Source organism: Hyperoodon ampullatus (assembly GCF_949752795.1).
Source record: "Hyperoodon ampullatus genome assembly, chromosome: 3".
Lineage (NCBI taxonomy): Eukaryota > Metazoa > Chordata > Mammalia > Artiodactyla > Ziphiidae > Hyperoodon > Hyperoodon ampullatus.
The window spans coordinates 179,495,103-179,518,713 of NC_136916.1; the positions used below are offsets into that span (position 1 = coordinate 179,495,103).

The 23,611-nt window shown below is 62.0% G+C and overlaps 1 protein-coding gene across 3 annotated transcripts in view; it reads left to right on the plus strand.

Annotated features, from left to right (window-relative positions):
• Positions 1–1,834: 1,834 nt before the first annotated feature.
• Positions 1,835–23,611, plus strand: part of PACS2 (phosphofurin acidic cluster sorting protein 2) — a gene marked incomplete at its 5' end in the record, with an annotated part of 60,190 nt that continues 38,413 nt past the window's right edge. For all 3 annotated transcript variants that reach the window (XM_079700926.1, XM_079700927.1, XM_079700928.1), the window contains one exon: positions 1,835–1,953. In XM_079700926.1, coding sequence (XP_079557052.1) covers positions 1,835–1,953 — 119 coding nt within the window. The remainder of the gene's footprint in view (positions 1,954–23,611) is intronic.

Here is a 23,611-nt window from a genome sequence, read left to right on the forward strand (position 1 = left end):
ATGCCAGCGCACACAGACACAAAGTGTCAGGTGGCCCACTCATCTGACGCCACTGCACCTCTCGCCGTCCGGCACCGCAGCACGCCAAACGCCGAGGTCACTGGGCCCCTGTCCTCACAGGGGGCTGGTGCCCATTCTCCGGACCTCTCCTTCCCCCCATCTCAGAGGTATGAGACCCACAGGCACTCTGCCTGGCCGGAGCAGCGATGTAAGACAATACCCAGTCAGCTGGCTGAGGACAGACAGCCCCGCGTGCCTTTCAGCTGTACCACCCTAAAGGCGCAGGAACATGTGGGAAACACAGATTCTCTTGTTCTCTCCAAAATGCCACCCTGGCTTTAAGCAGCCACAGCTGTTTGCAGCTCCAGATAGGGAGTTAGAGCTGGATGCTGAGCTCTTACAAAGGAAGGAGCCAGCATGGGGTCCTCTGCAGGAGAAAGAGCTAACGGGGCACTGGATTGTAAACCCCAAGGGTGAGGGAAGAAAGTCCGTTTGCTTGGGCTGGGCTTCTTTCAGTAGACAACAAGACACAGACAGCAGCTAGAGAGAAAAGCAACTGTGAATACTGTGGCTACAAAGAAACGGAAGAGATGCCAGAAAAGCTTTTCCTAAATCTCAGCAGCAGGATCTGGTGACTGATCAGAACCACCGCCAAAAGGATGGGGGGAGGGGACCCCTCCTTGGGCCCCCAAAACTAGATGTTCTTTTCTAGGGCCTTTTCTGACCTTCCCTGCCCCATGGGCCCAATGGGTAGCTCTGGTCATTGCCTCCTACTTGCCTGGATCCCCAAATTCACTGTGAGCCCCATGGCCAGGAGCCACCCCTGCCCCCAGACATTTGTTCTCCATTGTCATGTGTAAAAACCGCAGAAAGGGCATTGCTGGATAATAAGGAGGCTCAGGCAGAAAGAGGACACTCCAGAGGGGATTTATGGAGGACCAGTCTGCACACTGAGCCTGTGTGGAGCCCCGGTGCGCCCGCAGGGAGGAACTCCTTGGGGGGCGCTGATGGGTCTGTGCCACCCGCGACCCTGGTCCTCCTGCTTCACGCCCCACCCGGGCGATCCGCCAAGGGAGTCGGCGCGGGGGGAGGGTACAAGGAGACGGTGGGGGGACAAAGAGAGTTCGCAGGGTGGGCAAGCCTCCGGGGGACACGAGAGGCGCGGGGGCCCGGTGGTCTAGGAGTCGGTGCGGAGGACCCGGGGGCCGGCATGGGACTGGAGGGCGCCGGGGGACACGCGGAGTGCGCGGGGGGGCGGGAAGATTCTGAGGAGGCGTAGGACTGGGGGGTCGGGGACGCACAGAGGCCCGGGGGATACAGGGGGACAATAAGTGCTCCTGGGGGGCTCGCGGGACACAGGGCCATAGGCGGACCCTGCGGTCTCTCTGGCCCCTCCCTGCCTCTCCCGGGGGGCGGGGCGCGGCGCTCTGGGCGGGGCCTGTGCGCAGGCGCGGACGCGCGCTCCCGCGGGCCGCGGGCTGGGGCGCCTCCTGGGGCGCCGGCTCGAGGGGGGCGCGCGAATCTCACTTCCGGTGAGCCCTCCGCGGGCCGTGATTGGGCCCGAAGCGGCGAGCGCGCGCCCGTCCAGCCAATCAGCGGCGGCGGCGCGGTCAGGGGAGGGGGAGTACGGTGGGGGCGCGCGCGGGCGGGGCGGGGCGGCCGCAGCCTGGTCGCCGCCCGCGGGCTTGTCCGACGCCCGCCCGGCTGTCCCCGCCGCCCTGCAGCCATGTGACCGCGCCGCCGCCCTCCGCGCGCCCGGCCCGCCCGCCCGCCCGCCGCGCGTCCGCGGCCCGGCCGCAGCCCAGGCCGCCGAGGGAGCGGCGGGGCCGGCGCCATGGCCGAGCGGGGCCGCCTGGGCCTGGCCGGCGCGCCCGCCGCGCTCAACACGCCGGTGCCTATGAACCTGTTCGCCACCTGGGAGGTGGACGGCTCCAGCCCCAGCTGCGTGCCCAGGTACGCCGCCGCCCGCCTGCCGCTTTGTTCCCGCGCGCACCTGCCGGCCATCCGGGACCGGCCACAGGGGACCTCGCGCCTGGGTCCCCACCCGGGGCCTGCACGCGGGACCGGCCACCCCGGACCTGCACGCGGGGCCCCCACCCGGGACAGTCCACCCGAAACCGCTCACTCCGGGATCCCCACTCGGGACCCACACCCCGGGCCGTCGCCTTTGCGCACCACCTCGGGCACGCGCCTTCCGTGCGGACAACCCCTGATGCGTGGATGGTCCCTGAGGTCCTGGTCCCGTGTAGCGGAGGAAGTGGCCCCGGGTTTCTCAGGCCCCGCGGTCCCCAGAGGCTCCGAGGCGCACACCTGGTTGGCTCCCAACCGGCCTCGTTGCACCTGCCTACCGATGCGGTGACGGTGGAGTTGACTCAGGGTGTCTCCTCTCTCCACCGGGTACCATAGATTTCCTTTTGCGTCCAGCCACACTGTCAAGCCTGAGTGGCCTGGGAGTCACTCAGGGCACGCAGTGTCCAGAGGACACACAGACCTGGGACCTGGGACCACAATTTTATTCCTTCATCCTTCGTCCTTTTGAGGGTCTGGCCGTACCCCCTCTGTCCTGCTGGCGGGGGGTATCTGCCCCTTGCCTGTTTGCACTGTGCTGTGTAATTTAGGGACTTCCTTGTACATAAACACTGCTCCTTACATCATACTGTTAAATTTGCCATCGCAAAAGACGCTGCCCTTTCCACTTGGGGGGAAGTGCCCTGTCCCCAGCGGTACAGCTGGACGAGGCTCACCCACAGGACAGCGCCATGGCCATCCCGACTCTACTCAGGCCTGTCGCTTCCCTGCTCCTCCTGCCAGCTTGAAGCTCTGCGGGTTTTTTCCTGATTCAGTGGTCCCTGCTGAGGAAGCTCCCAGGCTGAGGGGGAAGAGAGACAAACTCACACCAGGGCCTGGTTCTGGAATGGACACGAGGCCACAAGGGCTGCAGGGGGGGTGGGGCAGGGAAAAGCTCTCCCTGGGGAGATCCCCTGGCGGGACCAGAGGAAATGGCCAGTGTGTACCGAGGGGGGTGCGCTCTGCCACGGCTCCTTCAACAGGTGTGCGAGCCAGGTGTTGGGGACGCAGAGGGTGCCGGGTGCCAGGGCTGCACTCCCGAGCATGAGGCTGGTGGCTCAGGGCATTGGCTGTGCCGAGTGGGAAGGATGGGCGCTCCCAGACCTGTGTGGGGCTTTGGGAGAGTGTGGTGTCCGCGGGAGACCCACCTGCTTGCCTCTTGTTTGGGAAGTCTCAGGGGCACCTCCCCAGGCCTGGCCTCCCACCCCCTCCAACTTCCCGTTTTGGCATTTGGCCCAGTGTCGGGCGCCACAGCCAAGGGTCATCCTGGACCCTCCCCACCATGCTTCTCCTGTCTGTCACCCCTGCATCGTCACACACACACACACACCCCGCGCTGGCTGCCTCCCCACGGCGCTCCCTGAGGGCATGCTTGCCCCCCTTCCTTTACCTCTTCAGCCGCTTCCGGGGGTGCCCCGAAAGACCACCGAAGTTTTGACCAGAGGGAGGTGAGGGAGGTGGCAGGTGGGCAGGGGCTGCGTGGTCGAGGGGCCCAGTCGGCCCCCCGCGGAGCTGGCGTAGGAAGCCCACTCGGGTGGGTGTGTGGGGAGGGCGGGGGCGGGGCCGTGCAGCGCTAGGTGCCGGGAGTCCACGGCTCTGCCTGGGTGGGGCGCGGGGGGCGGGGCCTGGCGGGTTGCTCTGTAGGCGTGGGGCTGAGCAGCCGTCGGGGTGGGCAGGCGCAGAGCTCCGGGTCGGACGCACAGAGCAGCCCCTCTGCGCCCCGGCGCGGCCCTCCCCGCGAGGTGCTGCGGGTCCCCCGCTTGGACCCCCGATCAGGCCTCCTTGGATAGGTTGTTCTTCGTTCCTCCCGCTCAGAGACTTTATGTAGAAGGGATCCCACTCTCTGTCCGTTTGCACGTCTCCTCTTGCCCGGTCTCTAAGTTTCTGAGCGGCATCGAGCTGATGGCTGTGCCTGCGGCGTGGTGTTCCCTGTAAGACAGCAGCACGTGTCTCTGCTTTGTGGGGGGACCTGTGGCTGTCCACAGGTTTGGCCAGTTAAGAATGCACCCCGTGGGCGGGCATTCTCGCACTGGCCCTCTGCCGCCGGCAGTAGGGTTTTCGGGGCGTCACCACCAGCAGCCTTCCCGGAGCGGTTATGCCAGCTCCGGCCCCCACCCCCACCCCCCGCATCCCCACTGCTCTGCCTTCTTGCCAGCACTGCCTGACTTTCAATTGTTGCCAGTCTGGTGGGTGTGAAATGGTATTGTGGTTTTAATTTGAATTTCTCTGATTACTGATGTAGGCCATTTGTACTTCCTCATCAGCGAAATTCCTGTTCATTTCTTTTGCCAATTTTTTCTCCTTTTTTTTTTCCCCCTACTTGAGTCTCAGCAACTTTTAGGGACTGGTAATCCGTTTTCGGCAATGTGTTGAAACCACCCTCCTCTGGAGATGCACGCTTCTTGGCTGTCTTTTCGAGGTCTGTGATGCGTCCTGAGGTGTACCCAGCGTTGGCCTTGGTCTTGTCTTGTGGTCTGTCCTTCCTGGTGGTGGCGGGGGAGCTCTCTGCTCTTCCCAGGAGCTGCTGCCAGGCCCACGGGGCTGTGACACAGGCAGGCTCGGTTTCGTGGGTTTCCTCGAGGGAGTGGACAGCACCCCTCCCCAGTGACCCCCGGCCCTGACGTCTTCCTATCCCTGCCCCTCTGCTGGGATTCCCAAAGCAGCCTCCATCCCCCACCCCCACGCCCCAGCTTCAGCAGGGTCTGGGGCATTTTGGACCCTTGCACTTGCCCCTTAATTTTCCTTCCCGTTGAGGCTTATGAATTAATTTCACGGGGTCGGACATCTTTCCACAGGCTTACTGCGTATTCACATTCCTCCACGTCCTCCTGTTGGCGTCCTCTGCCGGCCACGGAGGGTGACCTCACACTCGCGGAAGGGCCTTCAGCCGGAAGTGTGAGCTTTGGCGGCCGCGTGCCCAGGTCCGCCACAGCCTGCAGGACGGGGATGTCTCCGTCACCCGCGGATGAGTGTCGAGCGCTCGGGGCCAGGCTTCCCCACCGGCCAGGTGACCCGGGCATCGCCCACGGCAGCCCCGCGGCTCCCTCTCCACGTTGGTGGCATCCGCACGTGGTTTGAACCTGCTCCGGCCGGTGGGTGTTGGGGTCATTTCCTTTGGGGCTGATGTGTTCAGAGCCACTGTGGCCATCCAGGGTCGGGGCTTGGGCCGCGTTTGCTCTTCTCTTCAGGATGGCTGGTCGCAGGGGAGGCGGGGGTGTGTCAACTATGAAGACACTGCCGGCTTTCCGAAGTGGGAGCACCCCCCCTTCCATGGCCGCCAGCCGTTCTCTGCACGTTCTGTGTACGTTCTGTGTTACCATCTTTTCAATTCCAGCAATTCTGGTGGCTGCATGATAGTTTCTCCTTGGGGTCTCACTCTGCACTTGTTGTGCGTGGGTGTCGGGTATAATCAAGAGCCTGACGCGGTCCTTCTCCTTTAACGACTGATGCGGTAAATTACGTCAATGGATTTTTTAGCATTAAACTAACCTTTCACTCTTGGAAAAATGCCAGCGTGGTCATGCCATGTTCCCCTTCCTGTACGTGGGTAGACTGAGATTTAGATTTTGCTTAGGACTTTTGCGTCTCTGTCTAGGGTCTGTAATCTCCTGCTCATCTACTGCCCTTACCAGATTTTGGTGCCAAGACATCCTGCAGAAAGGGCTGTTGCATGGTATTGTTTGTGTGAAACAGGAATTGTTTGTTCCTTGAATGTGTGGGAGAAATCACCAGTGCAATACCTGAGCTTGAAGTTGCTTTGGGGCAAGTGTAACTTCTGGCTCAATTTCTTTAATGATTGTAGGACACACACACCCCCACTTTAAGTTAGTTTCGGAAATATAGTTTTCTGGGAATTTGTCCATTTCATCCAGATTTTCAAGTTTTTGGCAAAAAGTTGTTCCTAATATTCTTTTTTTTTTTTTCCATGTCTGCAGTACCTTTAGAGCTGTCCCCTTTTAATTCCTGGTGTTGACTATTTCTGCATGTGGACATCCACACTCTGATCTATCTCACCAAGGGTTCATCATTTTTTTATTTTTTTAATTTTTTTTGTGGTGCGCGGGCCTCTCACTGTTGCGGCCTCTCCCGTTGCGGAGCACAGGCTCCGGATACGCAGGCTCAGCGGCCATGGCTCACGGAGCCAGCCGCTCCGCGGCATGTGGGATCTTCCCAGACGGGGGCACGAACCCGTGTCCCCTGCACCGGCAGGCGGACTCTCAACCACTGCGCCACCAGGGAAGCCCCATCATTTTTTTAAAAAATGAATATTCGTATCTTTATTTCCTTCCGCTTATGCTCTTTATTTTTATTTTTATGCTCCTGTTCTGATTTATTTATTTATTTATTGGCTGCGTTGGGTGTTCGTTGCTGTGCACGGGCTTTCGCTAGTTGTGGCGAGCAGGGGCTACTCTTTGTTGTGGTGCATGGGCTTCTCATTGCAGTAGCTTCTCTTGTTGTGGAGCGTGGGCTCTAGGCACGTGGGCTTCAGTAGTTGTGGCACGTGAGCTCAGTAGTTGTGGCTCTCGGGCTCTAGAGCGCAGACTCAGTAGTTGTGGCGCACGGGCTTAGTTGCTCAGTGGCATGTGGGATCTTCCCAGACCAGAGATCGAACCCATGTCCCCTGCATTGGCAGGCAGATTCTTAACCACTGCGCCACCAGGGAAGCCCTTTTTAAATTAATTAATTAATTAATTTTTTGGATGCTCTAATTTCTTAAAATAAATAGCTCATTATTTTTCCTCCTTTCCTTTCACGTAAGATTTTATAAATACAAAATAAGTAATGCTTTGGCTGCGTTTCACAAGCTTTTATATATAAAGTCTTTCAGTTTAAAAATCTTTTAAAAAATTTCCATTATTCTCTCTTTGGCATGATGGGATATTTCAAAGTTTCTTAATATCCGAACGTATGGTGTTTTCCTTAGTTACTTTTCCATTGCCAAATTAATTTCTTCTCTTTTTTTCCATTGTTCATTTCTAACTTAGTTATGTTGGTGTCACAGAGGGTGGTCAGTATGACACCAGGTCCTTACGATGCTTTGGAACTTACTCTGTGGCTCTGTTTGAAGTCAGTGTTCATACACGTCCTGTCTGTCCTGAAAAGGGTCATGGGTTTGGCACTTGTCAATGTCATGTTTGATACCTGTCCCTTTAGGTCATGCTTGGCTTTGTCTGTTTCTCCTGGAGTTCTGTCATTAGGTACATCCTGTTTAGAATAGCAATCCCTCCCGGTGTTTGAACTGTTCAGCATGTCTCACTCCTGACCTGACAGTGCTTTTTTTTGTTTTGTTTGTTTGTTTGTTTATTTATTTATTTATTTTTACGGTACACGGACCTCTCACTGTTGTGGCCTCTCCCATTGTGGAGCACAGGCTCCGGACGCGCAGGCTCAGTGGCCATGGCTCGGGCCCAGCCGCTCCGCGTCATGTGGGATCCTCCCGGACCAGGGCACGAACCCGTGTCCGCTGCATCGGTAGGCGGACTCTCAACCACTGCACCACCAGGGAAGCCCCTGACAGTGCTTTCCACCAGAGCAAAGATTTGGTAACAGTGTAGCTCTCTGAGCTTTCTTTTTGGGTGTATTTGCCTGTCATATCTTTGCCCACCTTGTTTCTTTAAACTTTCCTGTATCTTTACAGGTTACATGTATCTTTGGTTGTTTGGCACAATCTAGATTTCGTTTTCATTCAATCTGACAATCTTTATTTTTTAACTAGGACATTCAGTCTGTTGTCCTTTATCTAAATTACTGATATTTGGGTTCACGTCTACCATTTTATTTTTGTGCTTATTATTGTCCTACATTTTTTACATTTGTTTCTCTTTTCTGTCATACCTTATTTTGCGTTTTTTTAATTATTCTATTTCCCTTTCTCTTAGTTTGAAACTTCTCACTACTTCTACTTATTCACTGGTTACCATATAAATTGCAAATCGCACACTTGCTGTTACATTTTAAAGTTAATTGTAAATTCTCTTCCTGAAAAACACCGGGACCTTAGAGCACATTATTGTGACCCAACACTTTCACGTTTACATGCTTTTGTTTAGACTATTTTAACTGTCTTCTTTTTTAGACCATATGAGGTTATTATTACTTTATATTGTTTTTTTTCTTTATATTGTTAATACTTGATTAATCTCAAAACTCTCACCACTTTCTTTTTTTTTTTTTTTTTTTGCGGTACGCGGGCCTCTCACTGTTGTGGCCTCTGCTGTTGCGGAGCACAGGCTCCGGACGCGCAGGCTCAGTGGCCGTGGCTCACGGGCCCAGCCGCTCCGCGGCATGTGAGATCTTCCCGGACCGGGACACGAACCTGTGTCCCCTGCATCAGCAGGCGGACTCCCAACCACTGCGCCACCAGGGAAGCCCTCACCACTTTCTTTTCTTTATTCTTTTTGTATCTCAGGACTCGGAATGATTTTTCTCCTTGTGTCGGAAAATGCGTCCTTAGGGTTTTCTTCAGTGAGGATCTGCAGATAACTAACTGTTCTTTCAGTGTATCTGAAGACGTTTACCCTCGTCCTGGAGGGTGTCCTCCCGGTTGTGGGGTCCCGGGCAGCATCTCCCCCGACTTGGCTCTCGGTTCTGCTGTTGAGAGGTCAGTGTCAGTCAGCCGTGATTGGTTGGAAGGTCTGTCCTTTCTCCCTAGTGGCTCTGCAGTCACCTCTCTGCTGTGCCCAGGTGAGGGTTTCTCTTGTGTGCCTGAGTTGGGGTCATTGGCCTTTTCGACTTCGTGGGTTGGTGATTTTCATTAGTTCCAGGAAGTTCTCAGGCACTTTCTCTGCAGTGGTCGTCTCTTCCTGTCTGTCTGCTCGCCTCCGGAACACGCCGGCCCTTTGGCAGCCCTTCCCTCTGATGTCACTGAGACCGGCCACCAGGCAGTCTCTGCTCGTCTCTGTTTCAGCGGCCAGTTCTCAGCCCTCTTTTCTGCAGAGGCGCGTCCGCGTCCCACTGCACCCCAGCCTGCAGGAGGGTCTGCAGGGCAGGCGGGATCGGCCGTCCCCCACCGTGGGCAGAGCGGGCATGGAGTGGCACTTGGCACGTGCCTGTGGTCGAACAGGATGCCGTGTTCAGGACCCTGGGCTTCGTTTGGAGGTCTGGGGAAGTCGCCAATCTGTTGGGGGGTGTGAATTTAGTTGGAGGCTGAGCTCCGGTTGGACGTGTGGGTGGTGGGAGGCAGGGCGGGGAGGGCAGCACGGGGGGTTGAGAGTGGGCTCGGGGCTCGGCAGCTTCCGAGGGATGACAACCGCGTTGAGGGAGAGACTGAGGCATCTGACCTCAGCTATCCAGGCCTGCGGGCCGGGCATCTCTGGGGGAGGCCTAGCCCCTTGCTGCAGTCAGCGCGGCTCCATTCAGCGCCCCCTGACCGCCCTGTGCCGGGCAGTGCCCAGCCCCGGTGCACGCCTGGGTGGTGGCCTGCTCCTCCGGCGGGGGTTGAGGCGGGCAGTAGCCCTCCGTGGGCGCATTGCTGTAAACGTACCGCCTTCCCGAGTTGGCTTTCGTGTGGAAAGAAGTGGCCACGTGGGGCAGGTGTCATCTCAAGTGATGCTTAGTGACCCGTCAACCAGGTAGGGCCCCTCGGGCGCCCCGCTGCCTGTTCCTCTCTTCCCGGGATCTGGGCTCCACAACAAGCTCCCCTCCCCCTCTCCCCAGCATGCCCGGCACCCCGCCCCAGGAGGGTCGGATGAGGAAGGGCATCTGGGAGCAGGTGGGTGGGGCTGGGGGACTGTTCCAGAGAGTAGCTCTGCAGTCGGGAGACATGACGGGCGCGTGGAGGCATCGTGGTTGGATCTTCAGGGTCCTTCAGGAGCCCGAGTGACCCATCACAGAGATAGGGGTGCTCAGGGGCAGGCGGGCAGGGGATGGCGGGACGGGGCTCACCCCTGACGCTGAGTGGCCGGAGCTGCTGTTCCACCCAGGCCCCACCGGTCCGGTGTGTCCTCCTGCCAGTACGACCGAGTCTCATCAGACACTCCAGACCGGGCCCCCAGCTTCCGGTCTCGGTGGGAACTGGCTCGCAGTCGTCATTCCCGCTGGTGCTGGGTATTCTGGGCTCCGGGCTGCGCTGGGCGGTGAGTGTGGGAGCTGCTGGCTCCCCCCAGCCGCCTGCGCCTGGCTGCTCTGGTGGTTGTTAGACAGTGGCCCTGAAAGTAGCCCTAAAAATAGCAAGTGAGTGTACGTGGAGGCTGAGTTCCCTCCTGCCCTGGAGGTGCGTTGTCACAGATGTGTCCTCAGCCAAGGAGGACTTTGCAGAGGGCTGTGATGCATGGTGAGGACACCCCTGTCCTGAAGAACGGAGTTTCTAGTAAAGCACTTTCTACTCCGGAGTGTCTCCAGCCCGCACGGCCCCCGCCCGCCTCTGGAGGAGGGCAGCGCTCTGCGTTCTGTGCTTCACAGGGTGAGGCGTGCGTGTTCTCCAGGAGCCCCTTCTCAGCAGCAGTGGACACGGAGCGCCCAGCTCTGCTGGCCTGGTAGTTCTCCCCATTGGAGGTCAAGGCTGAGGTCTGGGGTCTTCTGCATGGATGGGCCAGAATGGGCCCTGGGGGCGCATCTGGAGCCACAAGGTGGTGGGAGATGCTGAGGACTAGGGTCTTCTGCATGGATGGGCCAGAATGGGCCCTGGGGGCGCATCTGGAGCCACAAGGTGGTGGGAGATGCTGAGGACTGGGGTCTTCTGCATGGATGGGCCAGAATGGGCCCTGGGGGCGCATCTGGAGCCACAAGGTGGTGGGAGATGCTGAGGACTGGGTGCGTCTGTCCTTCTTCTTGCCAGACGCGAGGCAGTCAGCCAGGCCCTGCCGCCCCCACCGGCCTTTCCTCATCACCCCATCCAGACCACGACGCCTCCCTGGTCCAGGGCAGCATCCAGCTACCGATCTGAGAAGGGACGCTCCTGGTGGCCTGGCCCCAGGGCACCTTTGTCCCGATGGCAGGAGAGGATGGGGAGGGATGAAAGAGGGACCGGGACAAGCAGTGTCTGCACAGGCGGCTCTGGTCCACCAGCAGTGAGGACCACCGCCCCCCAGTGGTCAGGACAGAGTGGAGCGGCTGGGAGGCGTCCCGAGGAGCCTGGCCCGTCCTCTTCTCCTCGGGCAGACACCCCGGGTCTTGCCCTTGGCAGGAGGGGAAGCACCTCTCCTGTCCCCCGTGCTGGCCGTCAGCTGGCTCCGTTCCCACTGTCCGTGGGGCAATTCCCCCCACCCCCCGCCAGGGCGTGCAGCCCTACACACACCGTGAGTCCCGAGGAGGGCAGCGTGGGCTTGGGCGTCTCTGCCCCCTTGAAGGTGGAACCCTGTTGGTGGGGAGTCGGCCCTCAGAGGCACTGCCCTCTGCTCAGACGTGGCTGTGGCCTTTGGCGGCCTGGGTTCCAACCACCTCTGCCCCGCGCCACCTGCACGGGCTGCGTGTTCCTCCAGTTGGCGCTGGGCTCCCTCGTCCTTGCCCACTTTACTCTGTAGGGCATGCGTCCCCATTGGGACAGTGGTGATGCTGCTCCGGGGAGACCCTTACTGAGGAGCCCTGGACCCCTGACAGCTGGGACACTGGCATCTTTCCCTTAACCGCGGCCTCGTTTTCAAGCCCTGCAGCCGACCTCGCGGCAGTGATGGTGTGTCATCTTTTATTGGATCACAGCCAGTCAGGATCTTCCTACTTTTAGATGCAGACAGGATGGGATGAGCCTTTCCGGCACAGTTTGCGTGTGGGGCCTCAGGGGCCGCCGTGTGAGGGCTGGTGGCTCTGTGGAGGTGTCCTCGGGCCTCGGAGGACATTGTCACCACACTGGGGCCCCCGGCAACCAGCACCCACATCCCTGCTTCTGAACCCGGGTGGGGGCTCCCCCCTGCTCGGGGGTGGCGTGACTCACACAGGGCTGGTCCCTGTTGTCCGGGAGCGGACGCAGTGCATCTCCAGGGCGCCCGACATTGCCTCGGACAAGTGTCGTGGTGGGGCGAGTGTCCTGGTGGGTGCCGCTCTGGGCGCCCCCTCGGTTCCTTCCCCGAGCTCCGCCAAGGAGCCGGCTGGGTACAGCCACCTGGAGGCGCCCTGTGGCAGGTCACGGGAGGGAGTGGAGGGTGCGTGGCCATTCCACGCTCTGCGGTGGCCCAGGGCCCTCCCACCCTACCCGTCCAGGCTGGATGCGCCAGGCAGTGAGGGCAGGGTGAGCTTTGGCTGCAAAGACCTGTCCTGGGTTCTGGGCCCCTGTGACCAAGCCCACGGCCAGGACACTGCTGCCGGCTCCCGGTCAGGGTTCCTATGGGGTCCCCCCCCCCCGGCTGTGCCCCTGCTGTGCTTGCCCCCACCCCACCAGGAACACGCTGTCTCTTGCTAATTCCCGCTCGGGCTCCGGACTTCTGCTTTAACTGGTTGCAGCGTGACTTAAGGGTTGTCACGCTTTGACAAGTTAGTGGAGAGTGACAGTCACGACACCCCGAACCGCGTGCCCCTGGTCGGCCTGGCTCCGGCAGGAGATGAGCTGTGTGGGGAGCATGTTTCCAAACACTGGGCTTGTCGATGAAGCGCTGGGCGCCCACCCCCGGGAGAGGAGTGAGAATGGGGCGAGACTAAGCTGCCAGCTGGGGGGTGGGCAGGGGGCCCCACTCAGAATGAGGGCTTCCCAGAGGAGGGGGCATGGGACAGGCCGAGGGTCCGGCGGCAAAGGCCTGAGGCCGCAGGAGAGGGACACGTCTGGGTCCATCAGGGCCAACCAAGGACCGCCCCTGGGGTCAGGCGGGTGGTGGGCTGTACACAGATGCCGAGCAGCACAGGGACCCGGCTTCCCCACCAGCCACTCGCCCCTCGGGCCCTCGGCTGGTCACAATGTGAGCACGGCCCTGTGCTTGCCCTGCAGGCCATTGTCCTGGGTTTGTGCCAAAGCGGCCGAGGCAGAGCTGATGGGGGTGCCCTGCTGCAGGTCCCCGCAGGGGACATGGGACCTTGACCATCAGGGTTTGGGCGGCAGGAGGGGTCTGAGGCCTCCCCCCACCCCACCCCCCAGCCGCAGCTCGCCATCGCCCCCCTGTGGGCTTGGCTCTGGCAGGTCATTGAAGGCTTCAGACGTTTGTTTATTAGTAACGGGGTCGGGGGTAGGACCACTGCACCTGAGCCCCTGGGACCGTGCTGGGGTCACCCACAGTCTCGGTGTCATGCCAGCTTTGTGGCGATGGTGAAGGTCGTTCCAGGGGAGAAGTGCGGCACAGATGGGGACCCCTCCACCTCCCCAGCGGGAGGAGCGAGTCTGTAGGGAGGCCCTGTGCAGCCAGGACGCTGAGCCAGGCCTCTCCCGACCCGCGGAGAGAACTCCACACCTCTGTCCCCTTTCACATCTGCCTCCTGGAGAAAAGGGGACAACGCCTGGTAGAAAAGCCGCCCTCCCCCAGATCCTTGGGCCTGGCTCAGCGGACAGGCCGACATTCCATCCCTGCCGCCACCGCAGAGGCCTCGGGGAGGGGGCAGCTGCTACACCAGCTGCTCGGGGACGGTCGCTGGAAAGCTGGGGCATCCCATCCCGCACGTGCTCTGTACCCAAGATAGGCGCCTAGCGCTGCTGTGCTTCTGCAGAGAAGGTGTCTGGGGCAGTGTGCATGGGCCGTGGGGCAAGAGAGGGCGGCTGCGTAGGCCCCAGCCCAGCGCCTTCCTGCAGAAAACCAGCTCCTTTAAAGGAGGGCACAGTGGGCAACAGTATAAGTGGGATTTCCAGTTAAGCTGTTTGTGTTAGGAATAAAAAGAACACGTGTCTGGTCAGGCCGTTTAGAAGAGAGTTCCTCGGGGATCCCCTCTTACTCGGGGGTCTTTCCAATTCCAATTCCCTTTAAGAGGAGAGTGAAGATGAGAACCTTTCTCAGTGAGACACGCAGCCTGGAAGCCCCATTTTTGCATGTTATTGACCTAGAGAGAAAGGGTGTCAGGTTCACCCGGACCCAGAGCCTTGCGGGAGGGAAATTCGGAAACTCGTAGCAATAGAGCATTACAGATGTCCAGGGCTCTAGTTTAATTGCCTCCCCCTGCTGTGGAGTTAACTTAACTCAGGTGAAGCTAGGATGTTCCACAGCTGTTTCCTCCCGAGCTAGCTCAGCCGGCTGTGGGCCACCCCCAGGAGGCCTCTCAAGGCTGACCCGCGCCCCCTTCCCCGGCGGGCGGCCGTGGCGCTGCTGTGCGCTGGTTTGCGAAGGAGAAGGCCGTGGAGCCGGGTGGTGGGCAGAGGCCTCCGGGGAGGTGCCCTGTGGTTTGTAGGGCCCTGGGCATGGCTGGCGGGCTGCAGCCCCTCCCCGCGTGGCCCCGACCAGACCCGCTCCTCGCCGCTCATGCCCGTGTGCCTGACTTGGCATTTCAGTCGATGTTCGAGGTTTGCTTCCTGGCACCTGGACGTCCTGGGGACCCGGACCTGGCTGAGGAGGGGACCCCGGGCCTCCAGGAGCTCTGGGGGAGTCTAGGGTGCTTGGACCCCCAGGCTCGGCCTCTGTGGCGCAGTGCATCAGGGGCCTGGGGGCACCAGTGTGGGGTGGGGCAAGTGGCGGCAGCCTTCTGGGCTCCTGAGAGCCTGTAACCACTCAGCGGGCTTCTCGCGATGGCTGGGCGCGGTCCAGGCGGCCCTCTGTGTGGGCACAGCAGGGACCCCTGCAGCGTCCCCTGGGGACTGGCGGGGCCCAGTATGCCCTCACTGAGAGCAAGCCTTTGGGTCCACGGCGGCTGCATTACCGCAGAGCAGGTGCCCCTGGTGCCTGTCTCAGGGAGGAGACCTTGGGCTGCACCAAGTGGGGCCGGGACCTCTGCTGTTGGAAGAGGGGACTCGGGGTGAACCCCAGCATCTGCACCCGCACCCGGTGGGGGGAGGCTCCAGCCGGCACCAACCCCGCCCCCTTGTGTCTTGGGGTCTCGGGGCCTCTCTGTGGAGGACAGGCCATGAGGCAGGACCCACCTGAGCAGACGCAGTGGTGGCTTCCCGCCAGGGAAGCGGGGGCCCCCAAGGGTGACCGCTGTGCCCATGGTGGGGAGTGGCCGAGCCTGGGGGGCTGGGTGTCTGATCGCTGGCCCGACCTCAGTGTGACCCTGCCCCTCACCTGGTGACAGCCCTGGTGTGGCCAGTGCCTGCCCAGACGGAGGGCAGCGGTGTGACTGAGAAGAGGGACCTGAGGCTCCGGGGCACACGGAGGTCGGAGGATAGAACGTCCCAGACAGCCAGGGCCCAAGACCCAGCGTTTCCAGGAGGGCCAGCTGCTGGGATTGAGGTGTGCGGTAAGCACGGACCCTGTCTGGAGCCTGCTCTGGAGAGGGCGGAGCAGCAGCAGCTGGGGGGGGTCGGGGGGGTGCCGTGATGGGGGGTACCGGGAGGAATGGCCGTGTGTTGGCTGCTGTGAGAAGCAGCTCTCCTCAGGTCACCCGTGTCTCAGCAGAGTGAGCAGTGGAGCGAGGTGGTGGGGGGGATGTGAGGTGTTGGTCCAGGGAGGAGGGGGGCCCAGGAAGGTTGGGGGCCGGACGTCCGTGTCGCGGACCTGGGTGGCCAGGTGGTGCCAAGGGTTCTCCGGGGCTGTGTCCAGCGTCTCAGGTGCAGAATATTGGTGAACTGGGTGCCCCAGGAGGGACCAGAGGGAGGGAGATGGGGTGCTCGGCTGGGGGCTGGCCTGGGGTGGCCCACAGTGGGTCCAGCGCTAGAGGACGTGGGCCGGAAGATGGGCGGCGGTCCGAGAGGAGGTCCGAGCGTGGGGCCTCCTGGAGACAGGACGAGGCCCCGCTGGGGTGGGGTGCCTGCAGGCTGTGTCCGTGGGAGGAAGAGGGACGTGGGGTTCCTGGGATTCCGCTGGCTGGGGCATCCGTTCCAGCTGAGGCGCATCCTGCGCTGGCCTCTGTGACTTGCCCGGCCAGCCCCCCAGCTGGGACCCGCAGCATTCCTCCCTTTCCCGGTGATGGTTCGGCTTCCTGGTGACTAGCCCTTTTATCACCTCCGTCCCCTTCACCCGGATCCCGCTCCGTGCCCCGTCTGGTGCCACGTGCCCGCCCAGTCCATGACGTTTCTGTTATCATTCTTCCTTTGTTTTGCTCTTCCTCTGCTATTTTTGGTCACTTATTCCTTGGAAATTGGTGAAGATTGATTGAGTTTTCTTTATTATCCCCTCCAGGAAATCTGTTTTCAAGTTCCTTTATCGTGTGCTTGAAAAGTGAGAATTCCCAGCATTGATGGGAAGCCAGCATCCCTCCCTCCCTCTCAAGCAAGTGAGGGCCTTACCGAGCGGGGCTCTGTGCCCCTCCCCAGCGCCCCGGTTCCAGACGCCTCCTCACAAGGGGGCCAGCCTCCACACGCCTTCCGCTCCACCCAGGCGCCCGCTCGGTCCTTGCACCCTGGGGACGGAGGGGCCGCTGGGGCTGTGTCCCCTGGCCTCTGGTGGTTTTGACAAGTTTGCGGTAAGCCTGCCCGTGGTTCCCCTGTGGGCGGCGTGTGTTCTCTGGTTGCTAGGAGGTGCTTTTCTGTGGATTCGGCGTCCGGGCGCGTTCGTCATCACACGTCTACGTCCTCCGCCTTGGGACCCGGGGTCTGCCCAGCTCGCGTTGGAGGAAGTCTCACCTGGGTCCGGTCGGACGTCCTGCTCCCCTTCCTCTGTCTCCAGTCGCCCTTCCTGGCGAGAGCCGCGCCCGGCAGCGTCCAGTGCCAGTTCTGACCATGAGGGGCCACCCTGAGCTCCGTGGTTTAGCCACGCGGGCAGCCCCCCAGGGCACACAGGAGCCCCTGAACAGAAACCCTAGCTGTGCCGACCCTTTCCTGGCCGCAGCGGCCACGGTGAAGCCGTGAAGCACTGCGCCCGGCCCTCAGATGGTGGGATTGCTCGGCCCCCAGGGCCTCCCGGGCTTCCCGGGGGAGGCATCTCGCAGGGAGCCACGTGGCACAAACTGGACGAGGTGCAGGTGGAGGCCTTGGTCCAGTGTCCAGGGCTCCTCCCGGGGCTCCAGCCCCTGTGACCCCTGGCCAAGGAGCGGGTCTTGATTCCGAAGTGAGAAGTTCAGTCCTAGACGCGCCCTGTCGGGGGCAGAGCAGAAACCCTCCGAGGAGGCTCAAGCCCCGTCCCTGCTGTCAGCTCAGGCGGGTGGCAAAGTGCCACAGGCGTGCAGCTTAAACAGCACTTAGTTCTCACAGTTCTGAGGGCTGGAAGTCCAAAGTCTCGGTGCCAGCGGGTCCGGTGTCTGGTGGGAGCTGCGTCCTGGTTCATAGATGGCATCTCCCTGTGTCCTCACTGGGGGGAAGGGTGAGGGAGCTCCCTGGGGTCCCTTGTACAAGGGCACTAACCCCGTTCACGAGGGCTCCTCCCTCCTGACCTCATCACCTCCCAGAAGTCCCTCCTCCTGACGGCATCACATTGGGGCTTAGGGCTTCAACATATGGATTTGGGGGAAACAGTAGCCTGTAGCCCCCGCTGTGCCCCCATGTTTTCAGGGGCACCTGGGGCAGGACACACTCTGCTCCCCTCACAGACGCTTCCAGGGTGCATGTGGCTGCTGCCCTCCGTGCCCTCCCCAGACCCGGTGCCTGTGGGCAGTGGGCCTGCAGTGGAGCGTGCCCACAGCCTGGGACCCGGAGCTTGTCGGGTCCTTGTAGACCACCTGCTGTAAGACACCAGAGGCTCATGTCCCACCTCGCCCGCCCTGACTGCCCTGGCTCTCTCGACACCCTGTTGTCTGACACCCTGGAGCCACCGAGCTCCCCCGATGGCCACACTCGGCACCGGCAGGGCGTGCTCTTTGCCTTCTGTGAGCCTGCCCACTGCGGGGCCACCAGAGGCTGCCCTGTCACGGCGCCCCACGGCGGCCCTGCTTGTCAGCGCATGCGGCCCAGGTGCTCTCCCGTCACCGTGGGCCCCGCTCCGCCAGCCCTCGTGGGCGCCTGTCCCTGGACCGTGCTGCCTGGACTGGGAGCCTGGGGACTCGGGGTCCCCAGAGAGAAGGCTCTGGCTCCTTGCTGGTGTGGCCTGGGGATGTGCCTGGACAGGCCGGGCTGGGGTGAGGCCAGGGTGGTCTCTCTGAGCCCTTGGGAAAGCTGAATGTTAAAGGAGCCGGGGAACGGGGCACCTCCTTCCAGGGCCACCCCCGAGTGTGCCCTCCCCCCTCCCCCGCTGCCCCATGGGAGGTTGGGAGTGGGGCAGGAGATGGGTAGATTTTGGCACAGAAGCAGGAGGAAGACCATCGCCTTCACTCTGTCCAGGCAGACCGCAGGGCTTGCGGCCAGCTGGGCTCTTGCTGTCCCGGCTGTGAGTCACCCGGACCACAGCTTCCCGCCTGGAGCAAGGCTGAGCGGGGCCACTGCTTGGTCCTTGAAGTCCCCTGTGGTGCGGTCCAGCCGGCAGGCTGTGCAGGAGGGCACGCGGGCCAACCGAGGTGCTTGTGGCCTGCGGCTGTCCTCTGCACCCAGCTTCCCTGTGCTGGCCTTGCCGTCCCACCCAAATAAAGCCCCTTGCCGAGGAAGGGCCGCACCCGCAGGAAAGTGCTGGGCAGGGGCTCTTTCCCGCCAGGGGACCCCGTCTCCCTCGTGACCAGGACAGTGCGGGGCTCCCCTCCAGTGGCTGGTGAGGTGTGCCCGCGTGCCCGGGGCCTCTGGTCACTGAGGCGGGGGACAGAGGCCCAGCAGGCCCAAGGAATGAGGTCCCGATGGCCAGTCCCGGGTCCTGGGATGGCTGACGGCTCCCACGTATAACAGCCTCGTGGCCGGCTGGCCGGAGCTCTCTGGGTCCCGGGCCCTGTGTTGAGGTTATGTCTGTGTCCCAGTGTTGTCTGCCCAGCCCCCTCGGGGCGGCCCTCCCCGCTGTGGACACAGGGTGCTCTCTGCAGGTGCCTGGCCCATGTGGCCTCTACGGGGTACCCGTGCTCGGCCCGGCCCACCCACCGGCCGGCTCGTCCCGCGTGTGGCCGTGCTGGCCTCTGACTCAACACCCACCACTACCTCGGAGGGGCTGGCGCTTCTGCCCCGTCCTCCCCGTGCCCTGGCCCCTGTTGCAGGTTGGCCTCTGCTGGGGCGGGAAGGTGGGCTCACAGTGACCCCTGCCAGGGCTCCCGGCCTTGGTGTTGGGTGCCTGACTGTCCCTTGCTTCCTGCAGGGCCATCCCAGCCCCACACTGCTGGCAGGGAAGCTGAGAAGGCACCTCTGACCTTCTCTCCTGATTAGCAGGAAGCAGCCATGTCCAGATAAGGCTCGATCACCAGAGAAAGCTGAGCTGGGCCAGTGAGAGCTGGCAGCCACCTCAGGCTGCCGGAGGAAGGTGACCAGCGCTCGGGATGCGGGTGGAACTGGAGCCCTTGGCCCCCAGCAGGCTCTGCCCCTGAGAACCCTCCAGGCCTCCAGGTGCCCCAGCCTCGCCCTGCGGCCCTGCTGTGGCCAAGCTGCATGGGCCTGGAGCCTGAGCCCCCAGGGTGCCGCGTGTGGGCCGGCCCGTCCCGGGGTGGGGGCAGGCCGGGCGCGGGGGCCGCGTGGCCACCTGCCGCCGCAGGGCCCCCGCTCCCACTGGGGCAGATGCAGGACCGTGCAGACAGGGTCAGCTCCTGGAGACAGAAGGCCCCTTAGTTCTCCCTCCCACAGAACACCCAGCGCACGTGGGGCCACAGAGGCAGCCCGGCACGTGGCCCCGGTTTAACCGCTGATGTCCCGGGTGCCGGGAGGAAAACGGGGGCATCGTCGTCCTCCTCGGAGGGCCAGCCCGGCCCCGGGAAACCCGGGGGGGCGCACTCCTTGCGCGTGGCAGGCTGCGCGCTGTGCTGGGGTCTGGGCCCTGCCAGCCCCTTGTGGCCCGTGTGGTCGCCCTGTGCCCAAGCTGAGTGCTGCTGGCGGGACTGCAGTAGGGCGGCCGCTCTGCGTGGCGGTCTGCAGCCCCTCAAAAGTCCCGGCCACGTCACCACGTCGCCACGTGGCCAGCACATCACTCTTTCACGCGTGTTCACGGCGGCCTCCCAGAGGGCCAAGTACTGTCCTGACACCTGCCGGGTGGGTGAACCCAGGACGGGGCGCCCCTCAGAGGAGCCACACGTGCGATCCCCTGTCCCGAACGTCAGAGCGGGCAGCGCCGCCGGGAGAGACACGCCGGGGGGGCCCCTGTGGGCTGACACAGCCGTTCTGGAGTATCGGGAACGTGCCGAATGCCCCTGGTGTGCATGCTTGAACGTGGCTAAAATGGTCGGTTTTACATTGTACGTGTTTTACTACAGTAGGGAGAAGTTTTAAGGAGGGGGGCCAGGGACGGTTCTGGATCTGAGGAGACCAGCCAGGCCGGCGGTAGCGCTCGACAGCAGGAGGACAGGGCGCCGTGGGCGACGCCCCTCGATTAGCGTCCTGGTGCCCCAGCTGGCTCTCAGCCGGGTCACCCCCAAATCCTAGGTGCCCGTGGGGAGGGGGTCCCTGGTTGTTGGTGGTGGGGTGTTTGCTGAACTCTTGCTGTAACTTTCTGTGGAGCTTGAGCTTTTCCTCTTAAAAGCCAGGGTGGCGGGCGGCGGGCGGCGCCCCGCAGGCCCTGGAAGGCTCTGGAGCCCCAGGGCGCCGTGGGTTGTGGGTCTGCACTCCTGCGAGTCGCCTCTTTGCGCCGTCGCCCACGTTTCTGTGGGTTGATTGTCTTTCTGCTGCTCTTCTGTAGGCGCCTTTGTACTTGGGACATTAGTCCTTTGTCTTCCTTCGGCATCGCGGCTCTTTTCCCGCATCCATTGTCCCGTCTCTGAGTTCGCTTTGCAGTAACGTCCACATTTCCCGTCTCAGGGAGAGTTAGTGTCTCGCGGAGCTGGGGGAGCCGCTGGGTTGGGCGCATCTGGCCCCCTTCCTCCGAGCACCTGGGTGCACCAGGTGCCGTCCTAGGCCCCGGACCTGGCCCCATCCTTGCGGAACTCAGCCTTGCTTAAGGGGATGCACGGTGATCTGGGACAGACACTTCCCACCTGAGCACCATCAGTGAAGCGGGGGTGAGGTGGGACGAGGTGGGATACGGACCTCCCTGATGTTGAGGCGCCAGTCAGCAGGGCGGAGCCAGGCCCCAAGTGCTGGACCCTGTGCTGGGAGTGCAGGAGGTCTCTAGGGCCTTCCCGGAGGCTGGACAGAGCCAGTCACTGGGCTCTTTCTGCGAGGCGCCTCCACACCGGCTGGCGGCCACAGGACAGTACAGTGTCCTCCGGGGGGCTGGTCAGGTGGAGAGGAGGCTGAGGGGCTTCCAGGAGATGGGTAGAGCCCGGGGCGGGGGGCCTGGGATTGGCCCCTGGGCAGTCAGGAGGGAACTGGCTGTGTTTTGGAAAGGACTGCACGTTGGGCTGGAACTTTTCATTTTAGAGTGAAAAGGTCAAGAAGGGCAAAGGTGGCCGAGATGGTGGTTGGCGTGCAGACGGGCACTCCTGCCTCCTTCTGAAGCCAGCAAGACCAGGAGTGGCCAGAGACCTGGGAGGAGGCCCAGGAGGAGGAGGAGGACAGGCGGGAGCCCAGGTCCACCAGGTCGGGCCCACTGCAGGGAAAGCCAAGGACAGGCCCAGACCTCAGGTTCTCCAAAGGGCGGAGGCACAGACACCGGGGCGGAGCCCAGAGCCCGGAGCCCTCCTCGTGCCCGCTCTGGATGCGAGCAGACGCCGGCAGCCAGGTCCGACAGAGTGATGGTCAGCAGGAAGCATCAACCACAGCACAGCCCTGCACCCGTGGGGCGGGGACAGGAGGCTCTGGTGAAAGAACGTTCCGGAACGCCCAGCTGGACGGCAGACGCGGACGGGCTCGGCACAGGAGCCAAGTGCCAGCTGAGCAGCTGTCGCGGGGGGCGGAGCAGAAGCAGAGGTGGACAGAGATGGCAGAAGAGATACTGTGGGAGCCCCGGCATCTCAGTGACCGGCGCCGCGTGTGGAGAGGGGCGTGTCTTGGCGCTATTTCAGGAAGGAGCCCCCACCCGGCGCCGGTCCTCCCACTGCCCTGGGCCCTGTGCCCTGTCCACTCTGTCCACAGGGCGGCCAAGAGGTGCCCTCCACAGGCCACGCGGGAAGGTCGCTGCCCTGCCAGAGCGCGCAGAGCCTCCCTCGGCGGCAGGCAGTGGGCCCAGGCGGGGACAGTCCCCTCCTCAGATGTCTTTGCTTCTGACTGGTCCTGTCGCTTCCGTCCTGAGGGGGGTGAGCAAGGGAGGGGGTGAGGTCCCGCTGTGCGGCCCCCGCACTCTTGGTGGGCCCGGAGCAGTTGGGTGAGACAGCCTTGCCTTCCTCTTAGGGTTGGGGAGCCCAGTTGAGGAAGAGCCCCACTTAGCAAAGGTTTTCGTTTGTTTGTTTTTGTTTTTCTCTTCTTGGCCGCACCTTGTGGCATGTGGGATCTTAGTTCCCCGACCAGGAACGGAACCAGTGTCCCCTGCATTGGAGGAGTGGAGTCTTAGCCACTGTAGCAGAGGTTTTTAATCAGAAGTTAAAACCAAGCCTTGTGCACTGTTGGAGGGAATGTAAAATGGTGCATCTCCTGTGTAAAACAGTGGCTAGAACTGCCCCCGGACCCAGCAATCCCACATCTGGGTGAGTATCCTGAAGGAATTGAAAGCAGGGTCTCCAAGAGATATTCCTCCCCCCCCGCCCCGCCGTGTTCCTAGTAGCACAATTCACATGAGCTGAGACTGTGCTTAGTCCATATGGTGACAATGACCCAGCCTTGAAAACGAAGGGGTCCTGACACAGGCTGCATCTTGGAGGGACATGCTGAGTGACATGGGCCAGTCACAGAAAGACAAATCATGTGTGATCCACTCGTATGAGGTCCCTAGAGCAGTCGGATTCATAGACAGGAAGTAGGATGGTAGGTAGGGCCGCGGGCTGGGGGATGGGAGGGGAGTGAGTGTTGAATGGGGACAGAGTTTCAGTTTTACAAAATGAAAAGAGTTACGGAACGTGGTGATGGTGGCACAACCGTGTGAATGTGCCTGATGCCCCTGGACTGGTTCCTTGAAGGCGGTAAATTGCATGTTGTATACATTTTACTGCAATAGAAAAGGAGAGAGGTAGCATTGCAAGACTGTTCCCCCAAACATGGCTGTAGCAGTTACACTCTCCCAGGGTGGGGAAAAGTTAGAGCCGGACGCCTCGGGGCTCGCCAGCGCCGACCCTCACGCTGCCTGGCTGGACTCCAGCCAGGGACCCAGGGAGGGGCTCAGGGGCCCACCCGCCTGGGGTCCTGCTTAGGTGGGGAGCCGTCTCCAGACCCCAAGGTCTGCCGAGTCCCCCGGTGGGGACTGCCCTTGCCCTGCTCCTGGCCCACGTGGGGCCCTGGGGACCCTGTGGCGTTCCGCCATCGGGGAGCCAGTCCCCAGCCGCCGCCTGCCACTGCCCTCCCCTCCCCGCAGCTGAATGGCGCTCGGGGGATTTGGATTAAAGGAGACACCACCCTGCTCCTCTGGGACACCAGTGCCCCGGGGCAGCGGGGCCGCAGGCTCCCGTCTCTGGTTTGCATCCCACATGGGGGACGTGGGGGTGGTCAGTCTCCCAAAGAGGAATCGGAGGCTTTGTGCTCTTTGCAGCCTCGTCTCCCCGCCACCCCACCCCCCCGAGGCCCTGCCCCCACCACTTGGAACCCAGGCTCCGG